The 19,411-nt window shown below is 38.6% G+C and overlaps 1 protein-coding gene across 1 annotated transcript in view; it reads left to right on the top strand.

The window, feature by feature from the left end:
• The window catches only part of BCKDHB (branched chain keto acid dehydrogenase E1, beta polypeptide), a gene marked incomplete at its 3' end in the record, with an annotated part of 41,914 nt that overhangs the window by 13,669 nt on the left and 8,834 nt on the right, over positions 1-19,411 (top strand). The window contains exons 3-5 of the mRNA XM_010140148.1: positions 11,364-11,497; positions 12,130-12,285; positions 16,263-16,371. Coding sequence (XP_010138450.1) covers positions 11,364-11,497; positions 12,130-12,285; positions 16,263-16,371 — 399 coding nt within the window. The remainder of the gene's footprint in view (positions 1-11,363; positions 11,498-12,129; positions 12,286-16,262; positions 16,372-19,411) is intronic.

The raw sequence follows: 19,411 nt of genomic DNA, 5'->3' as shown, positions 1-19,411 counted from the left end.
AAATTCATAAAATACTTTAAAATGTATATATGGTAAATATTTTTTGTTAGTGATTTTAGAAAGTTGTTTATTGTGGAGACTTCACAACATTGCTGGTGAGGGAGCAGAGATCTGTTTATGGCGGTTCTGGGTCTAGTGCCAAGTGTTACAGTGCAAGGGAAAGAAGTGCAAGGACAGTTTTGATTGGCTGGCTGGGACCTGTAATGCAGTGTATTAAGGTAGTGTATTCTGCCTCCCAGAAGCTACTAGTGGTTGGGTATTATTTCAACACGTGGGGAGACACTGGGGTTTTTCTGTGAGGATTTTTATCAAGAATCATGGGCTCTTTTGCATGTTTTAAGAACTTAGCAATATGCTATTATGGAGAGGAGAAAAACTCAGCCTAAAGTAGCATAAGAAATAAGTGTTAGGGATTTATTGTATAAACAGATTAAAAATGTTCGTTTGATGCTTCAGAAGCAGACTTCAAGCTTGTTGGAGCAGCACTGTGCTTCCTCTTTTATGTAGGTGCTGGTCCTTCCTAACATATCAGACATGCTAGAATGAAGTAGTTCAGAATTTCGGACATGGTAGACTTAAGGTGACTAGTTGTGTGTATAGATTAAGAAATCCATTCACAAAAAAAAGAAGGGTTTTTAAGTGGAGAATTCTGCAGCTTTTTTGCCTGGTACTTACAGAGCAATTTGGCAAGATCTGGTTTTCCTTCTGATTTATATAAATGCCTTTGAATGGTAACATCTGGAGAACATGTTCCAGAATCATTACACAATAGTACATTTTGTTCGTTTTAATCTTAAATAGCCAATTCTTTTCTTAAGATTTACAGTTAGAAAAAAAGTTGAGAACTTTGTACAATGGCTGTGGGCTGATGCACCAGAAGGCTGCGCTGCCATTCAGCGAGACCTGGACAAGCTGGTGAGTTACGCAGAGAGGAACCAAATGAAGTTCAAGAAGGGCAAGTGTAAGGAATAACTTCAGATACCAGTACAGGTTAGGGGTTGACCTGCTGGAAAGCAGCTCTGCAGAGAAGAACCTGGAAGTCCAGGAGGAGGAGAAGTTAACCATAAATCAGCAACGTGCCCTTCTGGCCAAGAAGCCCACTTGTATCCTGGAGTGCATTAAGAAGAGCGTGACCAGCAGGTTGAGGGAGGTTGTTCTCCCTCTTTAATTTGCTCTGCTGATGCCATACCTGGAGTACTGTGTCAGTTCTGGGCTCCTCAGTTCAAGAGACAAGGACGTACTGGGCAGAGCCCAGTGGAGGGTCACAAAGATGATTAAGGGACTGGAGCGTCTCTGACAAGGAAAGGCTGAGAGACCTGAGTCTGTTTAGCCTGGAGAAAGAAGATCCCCTCTCAGTCTTATCAAATAATATCTAAATATATAAAATATCTTATAAATATCTAAAGGGCAGGTGTCAGGAGGATGGGGCCAGGCTCTTTTCAGTGGTGCCCAGCAGCAGGACAAGGAACAATGGGCACAAACTGGAACACAGGAAGTTCCATCTGAACACGAGGAGAAACTTTCACTTTGAGGGTGACAGAGCACTGGAAGAGGCTGTTCAGGGAGGTTGTGGAGTCGTCTTCTCTGGAAATACTCAAACCACTCCTGGATGTGATCCTGTGCAGCCTGCTCTAGGTGAACATTCTCTAGCAGAGGAGTTGGACTAGGTGATCTCCAGAGGTCCCTTCCAAACCCACTAGTCTGTGATACTCAGTATAGAGCTTAGGAGAGCTGTTCTAATGTATTGAGATATTTCAAGACACATTGCTGGACAAAAAACTATGTGCTGCTGAACTTCATAAAACTGGAATTTTCTACTTAAGGAAATATTTGCAGTGAAACTTTTAAAAGCAGTATTTTAGTAATACAGTGTCAAGGAGGATGAAACTTTATTAAAGACACAAGATGGAATCAATGAGCATAACTAGTATTTGCAATCTTTATTGATACCAGGTCTGCAAGTGCATCTCTTGTACCTCGTTTTAGATGTCAGTTTTCACAATTCACTGTTTCTTAGGTGGAACGTAGTGATTTTTGGTTTCCTTGTTTAGTCCTGTGGTCAGTGTGCCCCCTGGTTTTTTTGTATGTGTCAAGTGGGACTAATTTAGTATGTCTGCTGTTTTTCCTGCCTCTGAGACTGGTGATAGCAGTGTAATTATATGACCACTTCGGTTTAAGAAAGTGCTGCAGACTTTATTACAGGGAGTAAAACACTCAGAATTTTCTTGGAATTAATTTGCTAGAAGCCTAGAAGGGTCGAAAGGGACAAGACTAACACCCCAGTCCAGTCAATTGTCTAAGCAGCTTTGCAACAAAAGCACTTTGAGGAGCAGGTTAGTCTTGATTTAACTTGATTCAGTTGCAGTGAGCAGGCTGACACAACATGCTAGTCATTTATTGTAGAAGATCTCCTTTCTTATTAAATCTTTAGAATCTCATCGCACGTTATTTCTGCTGCTTCTTCCTCCTCAGGGGGAGAACTCCTTATGCTCTCCCCGTCCTCCAGCATGGCATTCCTCCCAGAGACAGCCCTCCATGAACTTCTCCAATGTCAGTCCCTCCCATGGGCTGGAGTTCTTCATGAACTGCTCCAGCATGGGTCCCTTCCATGGGGGTTAATTTTTCAGAAACAGACTGCTCCACTGTGGGTCCCTCCCAGGGCCATAGTTCCTGCCAGCAAACCTGCTCTAGCATGGGCTCCTCTCTCTCCACAAGCCCTGCCAGGAGTCTGCTCCAGCATGCATTTCCCATGTGGTCACTGCCTCCTTTGGGCATTCACCTGCTCTGGTGTGGGGTCCTCCATGGGCTCCAGTGTGTGCAGTCCCTCCTCCCACCCTTCACTCACCTTGGTGCTTGCAGAGTTGTTTCTCACACGTAGTCTCATTCCTCTGTGGCTGCAATTGCTGTTGTGCAGCAACTTTTTCCCCTTCTTAAATATGTTATCACAGAGCCACCACTAGTTTCCCCCAAGGACTCAGCTTTGGCCAATGATGGGTCCATCTTGGTGCTGGCTGGCATTTTGCCTATGTCCAATGGAGCCAGCTTCTCTCATCTCACAGAAGCAACCCCTGTAGCTCCTTCGCTACCAAAACCTTGCTGTGCAAACTCAATGCAACATGCTTTACATCATCAAGGATCAGGCATGGTTACAAGCAAGATTTATTAGACGATTTTTGTCACTGCAGATTACTGGTTGTTCAGGACTTTGTTCCTGAATACTTCTTTAGCAGCATTATGTCCTTGCTGTTGTGTTGAGAATAGTTGCTTTGCAATTTATTTTAGATCCAGCATGCTTTCAGATTTGCTATATAGTATTTCTACACTACTGATACAGAGGAGCATGAGACAGTGCCTTGTATTTGACACAGTTTTGCTTGTTCCTCTGTTTTTCATCCACATACGGTACCCACCCTACTACAGCAGTGTTTTTATTGATGTTAGTACTTAGCTTTGGGAACCGTTGTGTATATTCCTGGTGGATCTTTTCACATAATGTTGCAGATGATAGTCTGAAAATGCATGGAACTGACCTAAGCTCCTTTAAAGCTGATATGTTATCCCTTGGTTATACCCACATCTAAGTGTTTGTAGATGTTAATTCTAGAGTGTATTTTTTCCAAGTGAGCTTTCTGTCATCTGGTATAGCTTCTCACATCTAGCTTTATAGTCACTTATGCTTTTCTGCAAGTGTGCTTCTCACACAGCAAAGTTTTTTGTGGTTGAAAAAGAAACGTTATTAATTATAGTTGGAGGAACTCTTGAATGCTTTAGTGCCGTTAGACATCATGCTTTTTTCTTTGGGATTATAGAACTGGATGTATGAGCCAGATGATCAGAAGCAATTCAGTGTGGAGTAGGCTACCTACATAGTCATCAGTAAAAAGAAATTCTGGTGAGCAAATCTGCCACTTTGATGTGAGCTGCTTAATGTATATTTTTCTAACAGTGTGGAGCTGAATAAGTACTATTTTATCACCATCACTGAATACTTCATCAGCAGGACATAAAAAGTTAGGGCAGTCAATATGTAACCCTGCTTGGGGCTGCTAATGAATCATAGCATAGAAGAGGTTGGAAGGCAAAGGCCTGAAGGTCATCTGGTCCAAACCAGTACTCCACACAGAGCCAGTTTAGGTACTTTGTGGCCTTGTCTAGATGAGTTTTGCATATGTCCAAGGAAGGAGCTTGAACAGTCTCTCTGGGCAACTTGTTCTAGCATTTGATTACCGTCAAAAAAAAAAAAAAGCCCCAATGAGGGCTTTTTCCTCTTGTATAATCAGTGTCCCCTTTTTGGTCATTCTTCCACCTATCACTGTGTGCCTGAAAAGAACCTGATTTTCCCCATCCTTATACTGCTGTCTGTCTGCTTTTTCTTCATGGAAGGGTTAAATGACATGCAAGTTTACCAGCACTTGAAGCTATGCATTAACCTCATCTCATCCCCCTGTTCCACTTCTTCCCTTAGAAAGGGAGATAATTAGATAATATATTTTAATGTTCCTGCTTTGTTCCTTAGCTTTTGGTGAATTGTTAGCTTGTCACAAATGACAGGAAAGAAAAATGCAGTCTTGAATAAGAGAATGATGTGTTGAAAACCCTTTGAGCTAATAGTTCAAATATTCATGTCTGTTCAAATGTATGAATGCCTTTGAATTAATAACTGGGGAGGACTTAAAAGGAAAACTTACCTTTCAGCTGTTTTTGATTTCCAGTTTACTTGAAATACTCTTCAGAAATATTGTCATTTATTCTACTGACATAACCAAAGTTGTGAGGAATTCCTGTTTTTACCAGTTACGTATCAGAACAGATGTCCATTTCTTTGAGCAATACTGTGGTGATTGGTCCTTCAGAAGGGTACATTTTTTTGTGCAAGTGGTTTTTTTAAATTTTTTTTTCAACTGGAGCTTAAGACTCCTGTAAACAAGTGAAACTGAGTAAGAAAGACTTACCTGTCATTTGACCTTTATAAAACTTCTGTCTAGAATAAGAAGTCATGTCCTTCATTGCAGACTAGAGTGTGGTAGTGGATTTTGCAGCAGCAGAAACAGCTGATTTAGTTTAGTGCATGCAAATCTCTGTTCAGACCCTGTTCTCGGTCGCTCAGATTTCTGAAGTACCTTTTTTTTTTTTTACTAATTCATGTATCTTATTGCCATAACGTGTCTTTTTGGAATATTTAAGGAAAAAGTGATGACAACCTGCCATGGAATTAGTTGCTAATTAATAAAAATTTGAGTAAATTTTTTTTTCAAGGTAACTAAATGTTGAACTTCTTTTGACAGTATAGGCTGTCTCTATACAGTGATTTTTTTTCTTTTGTTTTTTGTTTATATATTTCTCCTATGACAAACCCAGCTTACTGCATTTGACTTGAGACTTTACTTTGACTTAAATGGTGGACCGAGACCTTGTTGCTTGGCTGTGTAGTTGGCTGAGTTATGTCAGAGGTATGGCCGGTCCCTGCATCCTGCTGTGAATATCTGGGCACACACAAATGTTATTGGCTCAGTCTGTGCAACTCTTGTAGGTTACAGAATTGGGGAGGAATAGGAGAGTAGTAAAGCTCACTTCTGTAAATTGTGTTATTCTACACACAGCAGGTAAAATTAATCGTAAGAAGTTATAAGCTACTTGCATATGAAATAATTTTCATTTCATAAAATTACTTTTCAGCTGTTAGGTAGGTGAAATCATCTATTTTAATATGGGCAGCTCAGGAGAAAGCAGCTTTTTAAATGGCATGGCATGTTAGTGTGCAAGGATTCAAGACTGAGAGGTAAACTATCTCTGTGAAACTAAAGCCCTTCTTTGGACAAATATATTTGAAACTTGCATATTCAGCTGGAAAGTCAATGTGTTTACTGGTATTCACTACAGACAAACAGTGACCGTGGCACCCCCTGTTTTAAAACTGAAGAACTGTGACTAGGAAGGATAGACGGTAGAACAAATCGATTAATTTTAATAAGAAATTACTGAACTGTTTCATATTCAACAGGGACTTCTAAAAGAGTCAGGTATGAATTTACCAAACTGCTTGCTGTGATGCCTGCCCTCTCACGTAGTGTGAGAGGAATGGTCACCAATTGTAAAACAGGGCTTTAAAGGAATCGTGGGCCCAAAAAAGTCTGAATGCTGGACAGATTGTGTTAAATTATGTTAAAAAAATAGAATTAGTAGACTTAAATAGATGCATCTGTGAAAAAACTTGGATACTCCAAGATTAGAACAGGTCTTTAAAGGCAGGACTGACTTGAAATCAGTCATTTCTATTTGAATTTTCTACGTGAAGTCCCCAGAGAGTAACAAAGAAGCTAGTCATCTGCTGGGACTTCCTTTTCTTTCCAGTCCTCTGTTTCCCCACGTGCATCCATGATTGTGGCAGTTGAGGACAAGTTATATTTAGCTTGTTGGAATCTTCTGTTGGACTTTTAGTGGTGTTTTTATGGAAGTTAATGAGATCATGGGGGCAAATAAATTGGTGTCCAGGTATATTGTTAATACCACGATGCCTTTTTAACACAAGTGCTGTAGAAGTGTCTTAAAAAAACCAAACCAAAGCATGCTGCTTTGACCAAATCGCTAGCAGTCCTTCTTAAACCACTCAAATCATCCAGCATAGGCTCTTACAGAGCTGATGTGAAATTACTAAGAGCCTTGGGTTGTGTGTTAACATTGTAGGAGTTTTGATATTGTTTGAATATCTCATTTCTGAAGTCAAATTAAGACTGGAACATGTTTCATTGGAGATACTGAAATCTGAAATAAGTTTTTCCTGACAGCTTGGAACAAATCAAGATGAATCAGGCCAAATGTACAATAATTGACTACATATGCATGTAAACATGTACTGTTAGGTTGCTATGAAACTTTTTATTCTTGGAGAATGAGAAGATGACTGTAAGACCGTCTCAAAGTTGTTGGCTCTTAGAGGGTCAGTGGCAATTTGAATGTTTGTGGGGTACTTAACTCTTTGTTCTGAAAATCGCGAAGATCAGTATTTTTTTATCTAAGTGAAAATAGATCAGGGTAGGATGAGGTAATTGTTTGAAAATTACTTTTAAGAAAATACTGTTTTTTTCTTTATTTTTAATCTTTTCATATTTATTTTATTAGGCACATTTCTAGTGTATTTGTTCACTTGTTTAACATGCAACTAGTTTTCTCCCTGAGTTACTTGGATGGAGAGATAAGTGTCATGCTTTTTTACACATAGCCCTGTTTGCCGTACAGCTTTCCTCACTGCTTGGAAAAGGGCACCAACCTGTTGAGATGGCTGAAACTAGGGATGTTTATAAAGCTGGGCAGGTTAATTGAAATGGACACCAGCATGACGTCTGTCTTCAGAGGCTGACGCACCCAGTTTCAGATCATCTGTAGAGGTACTGCTTTCACCTGGAATGACGAGTCATCCCATGGACTTTGTGTTAGCTTGTTTTGAGCTGCGTGGTTGACGCAAGTAATAAAGAGTACATTATAGGAAATGTTTCTTTGTTGGTACGGAAAGGAAGTATGGAATGACAATGTATCTCTGGGTTATTTGTCTGCTTCAGTCAGATTTCAGTAGAAATCTGACTCAGCTGGTTTGCAAAGGATGATGTGAATGGCTGTAAAAATTGACTTCCTCTTCACATTTTGGGAAAAAAAGTGAAATAAATTAGATAAAAATACATAGTCTTAATGGATTTAAATGTTCAATGTTTAAATATTTTGGTTAGTTTTAGTAATGATTTCCATATTGTATCAATAAAAATTGGAGATTAAAGCCATGCTGTACAATTTTTTTTTTTATGTTAAGGGAAATTAATAAATTTGTTTTATCCTAATGATGTGTATATACTTCGGTCTTAAAGGGCTAGATTTTATAAAGAAAACCCACTCCTTGAAACTCAGTCCAAGGCTTGTTTTCCCATCTAATGAATAGTAAAGTGCATTAGGTTTTGCTTTTAAGGGATCAGTATTATTGTTTTAAATGTACAATCAAAACCATTCCTGAGCAGTGAATCTCATTCAGTGACAATTACCTGGCTCTTAACTATTTTAAGCCGTAGTATTTCAGGATTATGCCTTTAGTTCTGAAAGTCCTAATTAGATGCCTCAAGGTGATCATGTTATAGCTGTCATATTGTATTTCACATTTGCTTTTACTGATTCACACTTCACATATTTTATCATACTTCATTGGTAGCAGCATGTTGCCTCTAATATCTGAGTAGTATTTCAGCAGTTTTTTTAGGGTGTATTTTATATTTGGAATCACAGAGGGGCATACTAGTGTCGTGGATCTAACATGCTTTTTTTATTGATTCATCTATCCCACACTGATATTAAAGGATTAATTTCAAAGTTTTTATCAAATATTAGTTAAAAGCTTGTCTTATAGGATTGGTTAAATACGTTTCAGTTTTTGTGCGATGATATAAAATTACTCATGAAACCAGTGATTGGTTTCGCTATTTCAGTGTACTCTGGAAAATCTGTTAATAAAGAACAAGGTTGGGTAAGCTTAGTATGATTTTTTTCTTCTTTCTGCTCACACATTAGTAGGCTACGTAGAGTTTTATAAGTTCAAAAATAATCTTGTTCTTCCATCTTTCAGTGGCATTATTTTCCTTCTCCATCCCATGGATTAGTTTGCTGCTGAGTTTACTCTGTAGAAATTGAACTAAAAAGCCCTGAAAGCCAAAGTTTGTTATTCTGCATGGGAGAAGCATGGTCCTGATGTGACAGAAATTTTCCCCTTTTGTCAGCTCTTAAGGGAAGAGATGATTCCTGCATGAAGCTTTTTGAACTGTTTTTTGTTAATTCTTGGCAGTAAAGACAAGACACAACTGATGTCTGTCAGAAATGAGTATAACTTAATTACTGAAGGACAATAAAACCAAGTTACCTCTTCAATAAATATCCTCTCCAGTTCTGGGTTTCCGCACACTGTTTCTGTCTTTCTGTTACGTGGAATGAGAAATCTTTCAAGGCCAGGGCTGTTTTTATGTAGTGGCATTGTCAGACGCGTTGGTAGTATTAGTGAAGAAAGAATGGAAATATGCAGACTAGTAGTGTTACTGCAGCACGCTGGTGAAATAAATGCCCAGCAAGAGTAAATAGCAGCACTATGAAGTTGTTGCCTTTCTCAGTTCCTGTGCCCTTTTCAGTCTGAACAATTTTTGAGCACAGTTCCTGCAGAGATTATTATTTTTCTTCCAGATGATATGAAACAAAGTGCAGACGACCCACATCTGGAAATTACTGAGATCAGCTTGCTTTTTCCTTTCTCTTGGAAATGAGAGCTAGCAGGTTTTTCTACTTGTAAAATACTCTCTGATCTGCAAGGTACTCTAAGTTGATTGGGGTAATATTGGGTGTGTTTGACATCCAGACAACAAAACCCCACTTTCTTTCATAAGCTATGCAATAATTTTGTTAATCTGGAATTGTTTTAATAACCAAGCTAGCTGTGGCTATGTTTTTATCTCCTGTGGCAATAGCAGGATGTTTGATTCGTAAGAATTTAAGAAGTTTTTTGGAAATTAATTTTTAAACAAGAAGCAGCCCAGTGTGCATGTATCTTGAAAGTACTGCTAAGTCTCAGGGATTTTTGTTTCAAACACTGATTTATAAGTAGAAGTCATAAAGTTTGGGATGGCTAATTTGAGAAAATGGTGCTTCCCTTCAAAAATTTTTAAAGTGCTTGAAAATACTTTCTGTTTTTTCATGCAGAATTGTGGAGTGTCTTGCAATTGTGGTAGCCCTTTGGACTTGCACTGGCTCGTGTAGCCTCAATGACAACACCAACATTGCGGTATCATTTGATAGCATTTTTTTTTTACTTGCCTTAAATGAAAAGTGACTTAGTTATGTTCCTGGTGGAAGGAAGAGAGGAAGGCAGAGGGAGAGCCCAAACCTAATTACTGCTATATAAATAAAAATCCCTCAAAACAATCAAAACCCCAAACAAAAAAACCCCACAAGCCAGACCAAAGTAATCATTGAAGTCTGAAGCTCAAAACACCAGGTAAAGCATGTAGACAGGGTGCGAGCAGTGACAATGCTGTCCTGGGTGATGTGTGAAGATGAAAGATGTGTACTTGAAATATTTGTAAAACATGCCTCCCTTGCTGTATATCATGAATACATGTATATATCATGAATACAGCTGTGGGCAGTGGTTCTCCTCTTACTGCTTTCTAAAATCTTTTGTTAGCTTCCCTTTCTCTACTTTAACTTGCAGCTGTTGGAATTGGGACTCTTCATAGCACAACTTTCCTAAATATTGTTTAATTTAGCCTTTTTTTAGTTATATATTTGGTGGTTATTTAGTTATTGTTTTATTTATTTCTTAGTCACTGGTGTGCACCCTGTTCGCATTTTTCCATCCAGTTGAAGTCTTGGCATATTGATGCATGATGGTCTCTGTAGAAACCTACTGTATATTTCCCAATGTTCTACAGGGGAAATCTCATAGCATAACTAATTTCTCCTCTTCATCTGCTGAGGAAGTACAGTACTGCTGGCAAATATTGTAAATATGTCTTACAGAGGATATTGTAGTGGTATTTCATTCGTCTCCCTCCCTTCCTTGTTTTTAATGTCATAAACTGAACAATTTTGTCTTCAGCCATCTATTAGACTGATGCGTATTTGGAATCTGAAATGAAGTGTGGCACAGAAATGTGTCAGGGCTAAAATGACCTTTTGCACTCCCATGGGGAAGATACAAAACTTAAAATATTTGATTTCCAGTCTCAGGCCTCCAATGGCACGAACAGCTTTTTTCACTTGCCTTGGAGACAATCCAAATTCTTCAGTAAAGCACAGCTTTACCTTACAAAAGATGACTGGTAAGAGTGGGCACTGCTTATGGGCAAGAGACAGTATAATATCATACAGATGCTCCCGTAGATCCATCTGCCTTTGAGTATGCACAGTTAGTGCCGATTGCCAGAAAACTGACAATTGAAGTAACAATACTTTTCGTATTGTAAGCTTTTATTAAATGCTTGTAAGTATCCTTTGCTTCTCCCATACAAGTGTGAGGGGTATGCTTGCCTATCTGTCTATAGGGCAAAACAAATTATTTTTCTTGAAGTGTAAAGAACATTGTAAGTTACAGACACCGTTCTTATCTTTCATTTTGTTTCTCATTGTCTTCCTCTGAGCTGTTACAAATGTAAGTGAAAGTATCTTTACCTGTAATGGACGTTTATTATTTCTACACCTAAAAAAGCCCATCTAACGAGCCATATGCTTAATTGCAGGTAACTTGTTTATAACTTGAATGTTTCTGGGGCTATGCTTTCCACTTAAAGCTGGTGTGTAAAAGAAATTATGGTGATTTTTTTGTTTTTTGTTTTTTTTAATAGGTAAAGATAGAGTTTTCAACACCCCTTTGTGCGAACAAGGAATAGTTGGTTTTGCTATTGGAGTTGCTGTTGCAGGTGGTACAGCCATTGCAGAAATTCAGTTTGCAGATTACATTTTTCCAGCATTTGATCAGGTTAGTACTGGTAAGTTTGAAAGGAGTAAAAAGAAATCTTACGACTACTCAAATTGCTCTTCTGTTAGTGTAAATACTTGTTTTTAATATGTGATTTTTGCAAATATATCCACAGCTGTATTAGTAATATTTATACATGCTTTAAGTAAACAGGGAGGTACCAAGGCGAATCTGGAGACTTATTAAATAATGGAAACTCAATATGTGGTTTGAAGCAAATGTCTCTGGTTTTGTGGCTGTGACTTCAGCAGTCTTAAGTTCCTCAGCCGTGTCTTCCAACACAATCTCTGACTTACCTGTGCTGCTGCAGCTGGCCAGGTGTCCACAGGACAAACCAGAGATTTGAACTGGGCTGACTGACAGCCCAGTTGTGGGCTGTGGGGAAACCACTGGGTTATGTGGCTCCTCCTGAGGTCTAGGGATTTAGCTTGAATACACTGAATTATTCCTTCATTTGCCTTGGAAAAAGTTTGCCTTTCCACTGACTTGCAGGATTCCTTTGCTTCTAACTTTGTCCTCGGAATTCCATGTATGGTGTAGATGATGTAGTTCCATCTCATGTGTTGTAGAGGCTTAATGATGCATAACTAAAGGTGTTGGATTGAATGTTATTTTTTTATATAAATCTTCAGATTGTTAATGAAGCCGCAAAATATCGTTACCGCTCTGGAGATCTGTTTAATTGTGGAAACCTCACCATCAGAGCCCCCTGGGGCTGTGTGGGTCACGGTGCACTGTATCACTCTCAAAGTCCAGAAGCTTTTTTTGCTCACTGTCCAGGAATAAAGGTATGGTAATTCTTATTTTCTGAAGATTAATTTTGGGGTTTTTGTTTTTTAATGAACCTAACTAACAGGTTCATTAGGCTCTGGGTGTAGGCATGGCAAGAAGAATGGAAGTCAATCCACAACAAAATATCTGAATATGTTAATTGAAAACTCTTTTAGAAGTATTCAAGTTATAAAACATAAATTGTGTAAATCAAGAATTTTTAACTATTATTGAAGCAATCATTAGTAGACATAGTATTTTGTATTTGTGTGTTTTTTGCACTGAAAGCATGCATTATACATCTGCATCCAATATAGCACATAAAACTAACATTAATAAATAGCACTCTCCTTTTTTTAGTTTTTCTTTGTGCATCTGAAGTGCATTATCTAATTTATTTGTATGAATGTCAGTGACAGGCAGTGGACAAAACTGAAACATAAGAGGCTCTGTCTGAACACAAGGAAGCACTTGGCACAGATTGCCCAGCGAGGTTGTGGAGTCTCCATCCTTGGAGGTATTTAGGAGTTGTCTATACATGGTCCTGGACAACTGACTCTAGGTGGCTTTGCCTGAGCAGACAGACATCTGGATTAGATGACCTCCTGCAGTCCCTGCCAGCCTCAGCTGTTGTGTGGCTCTCTAAATGATAACTTTAGGCATGCTTTCTGCATGAGGTGGTGGCATCCTTTGAAGTAAGATTCCTAGTACTTAGATGGATGACTTCCCTGGAGAAGAGGGAGGGGCGGGATCTAGTTGTATCAAAATCTAAGAGAGCACTGTTTGCCAGCTCTCTGTTTCTTTCCTGAGTGAATTATTGTCTATGGACTTGTACTTCTGGGTTAACAGGCATCCAGTCCATTGAGCAATGACTCACAGCTTGATTAATGTGGAAGACTTGAGCAAAACCATTATTTGTATGCTATTTGTTCATTGTTTATCTGTTGTTTAAACTATTATCTATATTAGATTTTGGTGTTCTAAAACTTCAGATATTACTCATTTGCAAGGAGGCCATAGCTACTTCTCCTACTTGTTTCTCTTAAATAAAAAAAACTTGTATTACTCACATTTTATTTTTTGATATTTGAGAAACAGAACGCATTTTTGTCTTTGGGTGTTATTTATGATCTTATTCTGAATTTGAAAATATTTCCTGACGTGGACAAAAGTCTACAAAGTCTTTTGCTAGGTAATTGAATCAAATGGTTTCCTGAGCTAGTTAAAAACTAGAGTAATTTGTTATCATATGAAGGCACAAAATAGCAAGTTTAGCTAATTTGTGCTGATCTTGTTGATCAATTTCAAAGCTTTGTCAACTGAACTGAGTGCTGAGCTATAGTGCTCCACTCTGAGCACTATTAAACCTCTTTCTATTTCATATCAACCTAGAACTACTGTGCTTAGTCTTCTGAATAAGTTATTAAGTCAGAATTTTATCTAATCACTTATCTCTGATCTTTCTTCCTGTTGGTTTTTCCCTTTCCTTCACTTCTCCTTGTGTAAAGTACTAAAATAGGTTGCTACCACTAACAGTTGTCATTTCTGTTAAAAGGCACATTAAATTTTGTGGATTTGATGGAACAATATACTAGTTTTTGATGCAAAGAGAAGTATTTTAGACTGTATCTTCTGAATTTTGTATCTTTGTGAAGACTATGTTGTTCCTTTATTTTTTGCAAAACCGTTCACTAATGCAGTTGATAATATTAAAGGCTTTATCTTCAAGGTTGCAGGTCTTTTTTTTTTTTTTGAATGAAACCAAACCCAGCCTTTAATGTATAAATCCAGAAAAGCAAACGAATTTGTAGTTCAGATGCATTTGCAGAAGTCCCATATATATATATATGCTTATTTTCTACAAATTACAGGAGGAAAAGCTGTGTATTACAAGCTGGGAAGGGCAGGATTGGGCTTTGGGGAGATCGGTATTCAAAACTGCCATCTTATTAAACTTTGTGTGAGCATCCTGACTTAAGAAAAACACAGACTAAAAATCCTGAGTGAAAGATGAGATTTGGATTTCCCAAGCAAAAGTGAGTTTGTACAACTTTGCCCAGGGGAAGGACTGTAATTGTTGGGGTGATGAGGGCAGTGCTGGATGGTTGTATCTTTTGTCTACTCTTGTAGGGTAGATGTATGTCTTAATGGATTCAGTTGTCTCCCAAAATGATGGTATTGACTTTCTCCGTTCCATTGTAAGACTGCTCCAGAATATTTGCCATCATGGCTAGAACTTTATTTTCATTTCCAGCCTAAATTTGCTCCTGGCTGACTTGTGTATTTAACTTATCTGTCCTTCATCTTCCCTTTCATATACTAAGAGAACAATTGTTTTCCCTTTACTCTTTGTTTTGTTAGACTAAACAAATCAAACTCTCAAAGAGCTGTTAACAGTTTCTGAAGCTCTGTTGGCCCCTATTTCATTCATTTTCTTTCTAGAGGATTGATGTAGTCATGAGGTATTCCAGCTGAGTTTCCAGCAGTAATTTTTGCAATAGCAATAACTCTTCCTTGGCTATATTATTATGCTTTTTTAGAGCTGTATTGCATAGTGTCCTAGTCATCCTTTGAGCAGATAATAAATTCAGATTTGAATTTTTACTGCTGAGTTCTATATTTATAACAAAAATGTAGTCCTTTAAATGAGTGACTCTTCAGAACATTTTGTTCAGTTTGCTTTTGCTTTTGTCAATCATGTCCTCAATGTGAACTAGGCCTTTTTGGTATCATCCACTGTAGTGGTAGTGACTGGGATTTTGAACAGTTTTGTCTATGTTTTGACTTAACATCGGAAATTAATATGGTAAATACTGTCCTACAAATGATCCCTGAGGATCTGTGCTAGTAACATCCATCAGTTGGGTAATTTTCCATGTATCTGTAATCAAATGCTTTGGTGAAATATTAATAGGCTCCTTTTCTCTTGTTTAGAAAAATCACTTATCAAGTTATATTTGAGTGATAGCAGATTTAGGTTGTGTTTTGACTCTTTTTTTATTACTTCTATATAATTAAATATGCTCACTCTCCAGAAAAAAATATTTTGAAGCCTTGGAAACTCCTGGAGGCACTACTAACATTTCTGTAGTTATAAGGATTTTTTTTTTTTAAACAATTGCTACAACTGATGTTTTCCGTCTGAGGGGGTCACTTCTGACTTCACAGCTATAAAAATGCTTGCTGGTAGACTTCACGCTGCATGTGCCAGCTCTTTGAGATCCCCGGGATGTAAATTAGCTGGTCCTCCTGATTTGAGGGAATTGAGCTCTCTGTTCTATTTTCATTTAAACTGTGATAATTTGGTAATTATATTTTCATAATTCTCTTAGATCATCCGAGATTAACTCTTCTGTTGGCAAATCATGCTTTTTCCTTCAACATATCCAGAGTACATCTGGAGGGCTTGCTTAGTTTTATCTTTGTTTGATAATAGTTTCTGGTATCTTGGTATTTGTTCATTTCCAAAATGAACAAATTTCAGGCATCCACCATAAGCAAAGCAAGTAGACTTTAAATAGCTATTCTCTTTTTTACTTTTCAAAACTTATTGGAGTAGGTGTGAATACCTTCCCAGCCTGCTCTAAATCCATACCCAAGCAACTGAGGATCACTCAGGTGAATTTTTTTTGCTGTATCTATATTAATTTTACTAAGTTAAATGTGTTTTGTTTTTTTTTAATCTGGCTGACTTTCTTCTGTTCCTTCTAGCTCAAAATCTTGTTAAGATGTTAGTTCTACCTTTTTGATGGGAAGTCCATTAGTATTTAAATCATGGTGTAGAGAGGAACTATTCAAGCCTCCTCAGTGAACAGAATAGAATTTAATATTTGGAGTGTTAGTAATGCAACACTGAGATTAATTCACTTTGTAAGAATGCTCAATCTGTACATAGGTTTATTTAAAGCAAAAAATTGCTTGGTTTTTAATATTAATTGATGAAGTTTCTAGCAGAATTGCAGTTTAAATAAACTATTTAAAAATATTTTTACAGGTTGTTATTCCAAGGAGTCCTCTTCAGGCCAAAGGACTGCTTCTGTCATGCATAGAGGACAAAAATCCATGCATATTCTTTGAACCTAAAATACTTTACCGAGCTGCAGGTAAAGATTTATATGCTGTGTTTTGCAATAAAGCAACACTTTTCTTTCCCCCCATATGCTGATAGTCAGAACTAAAAAAACACTGTAGCAGAAGTCTTGACTTGTTTTATCTCTGGCAGTATTTGGGAGTTATATTTGTAGAAGAATTGTGAAAACTGAGTATAAATTTGGCTGCAAAGATGAATGCGCATTTAACAGCCTGATTCATGCTCAGTTAACTTTGGAAGTGGAATGTTTTGTACAGTCTTGGGTTAAAAAAAAAATAGAACCAAGAGGAGTTATCCTTTATCAAATTGCAGAATAGATTTGCTAGACATTAAACTGCATTCTTTTTGCTAACTCTGGGTGCTAAAACAAGTTTCCAGATCTGTTTTTATTTTTCCAGAAGTACTGAACATCACCATCACCATTTCCCCAAAGTTAAAATTTCTTTGAAGTGCTTAATTTCTAAAAATGTTGAAGATCTGCCTCCTTAGTTTTTAATGTTATGTGGAAGGAAGTGTGATTGCCATTACTTTTAAAATTTATTTTAGCCATAGTTAACTTTGTTTCAAAGAAATTTTAACAGCTATAATTACATGTAACGTATAGGAGCAGAGTAATTTGAAGATGATAGTGCTTGAGGTGATAGCAAAAATTAGCTTGTTACTACTTTGGATTGGAGAAACTGGACTGAGAACAGATAATGGATGAAAACAAATTTTACATGTGGAAAAATGGACTGGCTGCTTGGGAGGGATACAGGACCATTGTCAGAGTATGCAGGGATGCAATGGGGAAGGCTAAAGCCCAGCTGGCATTAAGTATGGCAAGGGATATCAAAGCAAACAAGAGCTTCTTCAAAAACATTGCTATCAAAGGGAAGAGCAGGGAAAAGGTGGGCCTGATGCTGAATAAAGTGGTGCCCTGGTGACCGAGGCTACTGAGAAGGCAGAGTTACTGAATGCCTTCTTTGCATCACTCTTTACTGCTAAGACCAACCTGCAAGGATCCCAGGCTTTGGAGGCATGACAAAGTCTGGAGGAAGGAGGACTCTCTCTTGGTCAAAGAGGATTGGGTTAGAGATAATTTAGGCAAACTGGGCACCCACAAATCCTTGGACCCTGATGGGAGGCACCCTGAGTGGTGAAGGAGCTGGCTCATTTTATTCCTAAGCCCCTCTCCATCATCTTTGAAAGGGCATGGAGAACAGGAGAGGTACACAAGGACTGGAAGAAAGCCACTGTCACCCCAATCTTCAAAAAGGGTAAGAAAGAACCCAGGAAACTACCAGTCAGCCTTACCTCCATTGCTGGAAAGGTGACAGAACAGCTCATTCTAGATGTCATCTCTAAGCATGTGGAGGAAAAGAAGGTTATTGGAAGTAGTCAACGTGAATTCACTAAGGGGAAATCATGCTTGACTAGTCTGATACCCAGCTAGTCATACTGTCATAGAAGGCTATGGATAGATGACGGGAGAGCAGTAGATGTTGTCTACCTTGACTTCAGCAAGGCTTTTGATACTATCTCCCATAACATCCTCTTAGGGAAGCTTAGGAAGCGTGATAAGTGTTAGATAAGTTGGCAGTGAGGTGGGTTGCAAACTGGCTGAATGACAGAGCTCAGAGGGTTGTAATCAGTGCTGCAGAGTCTAGCTGGAGGCCTGTAGCTAATGGTGTTCCGCAGGGGCTGGTACTCACTGCAGTCCTGTTCAACATACTCATCAATGACCTGGATGAAGGGACAGTGTACCCTCAACAAATTGCTGATGGTACAAAACTGGGGTGAGTGCCTGACATGCTAGAAGACTGTGCTGCCATTCACCAAGACCTGGACAAGCTGGAGAGTTGGACAGAGAGGATCCTAATGAGGTTCAACAAGGGCAAGTATAGAGTCCTGCACCTGGGGAGGAATAACCCCATGGACCAGTACAGGCTAGGAGTTGGCCTGCTGGAAACAAGTTAACCATGAGTCTCAGCAATACGCCCTTGCGGCCAAGAAGGCCAGTGGTATCCTGGAGTGTATTAAGAGGAGTGTAAAGCGTGACTGGTGGGTCAGGGTAGGTTCTCCACTGCCCTCTTGCCCTAGTGAGGCCTCGTCCGGAATATTGTGTCCGGTTTTGGGCTCCCCAGCTTAAGAGACAAGGATGTACTGGAGAGAGTCCATTGGAGGGCTGTAAAGATCATTAGGGTACTGGAGTATCTCTCGGAGGAAAGACCTGAGAGAGGATCTTATCAATGCTTATAAATATCTACAGAGTGGCTGTCAGGAGGATGGGGCCAGACTCTTTTCAGTGGTGCCCAGCAACAGGACAAGGAGCAATGGGCACAAACTGGAACACAGGAAGTTCCATTTGAACACAAGGAGGAACTTCTTCACTTTGAGGGTGACAGAACACTGGAACAGGCTGCCCAGAGAGGTTGCAGAATCTCCTTCTTTGGAGATACTCAGAACTCTCCTGGATGTGATCCTGTGCAACCTGCTGTAGGTAAACCTACTCCAGCAGAGGAGTTGGACCAGGTGATCTCCAGAGGTCCCTTTCAACCCCCACTATTCTGTGATGGGCACAGTGATTGGGTGAGCAACTGATAAAATAGATCTGACGTCTTCACTTAACTTCAGCATTTCTACATCATATAGGTTTATATGCCAACTGTGGTTGAATCCATGAATCCATTTTATAAGATAACTCTGTGTGTGGACTGAAGGACAAAATGTTTGTATTTTACTTTGTTTAGCAGCACTTTTCCATCAGTGCTTCCATTTTGTTGGTAAACTTACTCTTTTCATAAAGAAGAGAACCAAAGAATAATCAAGTAAAGATTTAGAAAGCAGACATCAAAGACACAAAAAAATTAGCAGAATAACTCAGGAACAAATAGGATGTTTACCAGGGAAACTGCTTATTTGCTTTTATACTTTTAAAAAGACCCAGAATTCCCATTTGCAATGTGTTTTTAAAAGTGCAACTATTTTTAGTATGGTGTGGTGTGATGTACCCAAAGGGTATTGCATTCCTTAAGTTCAGTATGTTCTGAGAGCTTACTGAAATTCAGCAG

Source organism: Buceros rhinoceros, unplaced genomic scaffold, assembly GCF_000710305.1.
Source record: "Buceros rhinoceros silvestris isolate BGI_N320 unplaced genomic scaffold, ASM71030v1 scaffold8237, whole genome shotgun sequence".
NCBI lineage: Eukaryota > Metazoa > Chordata > Aves > Bucerotiformes > Bucerotidae > Buceros > Buceros rhinoceros.
This window is presented reverse-complemented; position numbering and strand designations above follow the sequence as displayed.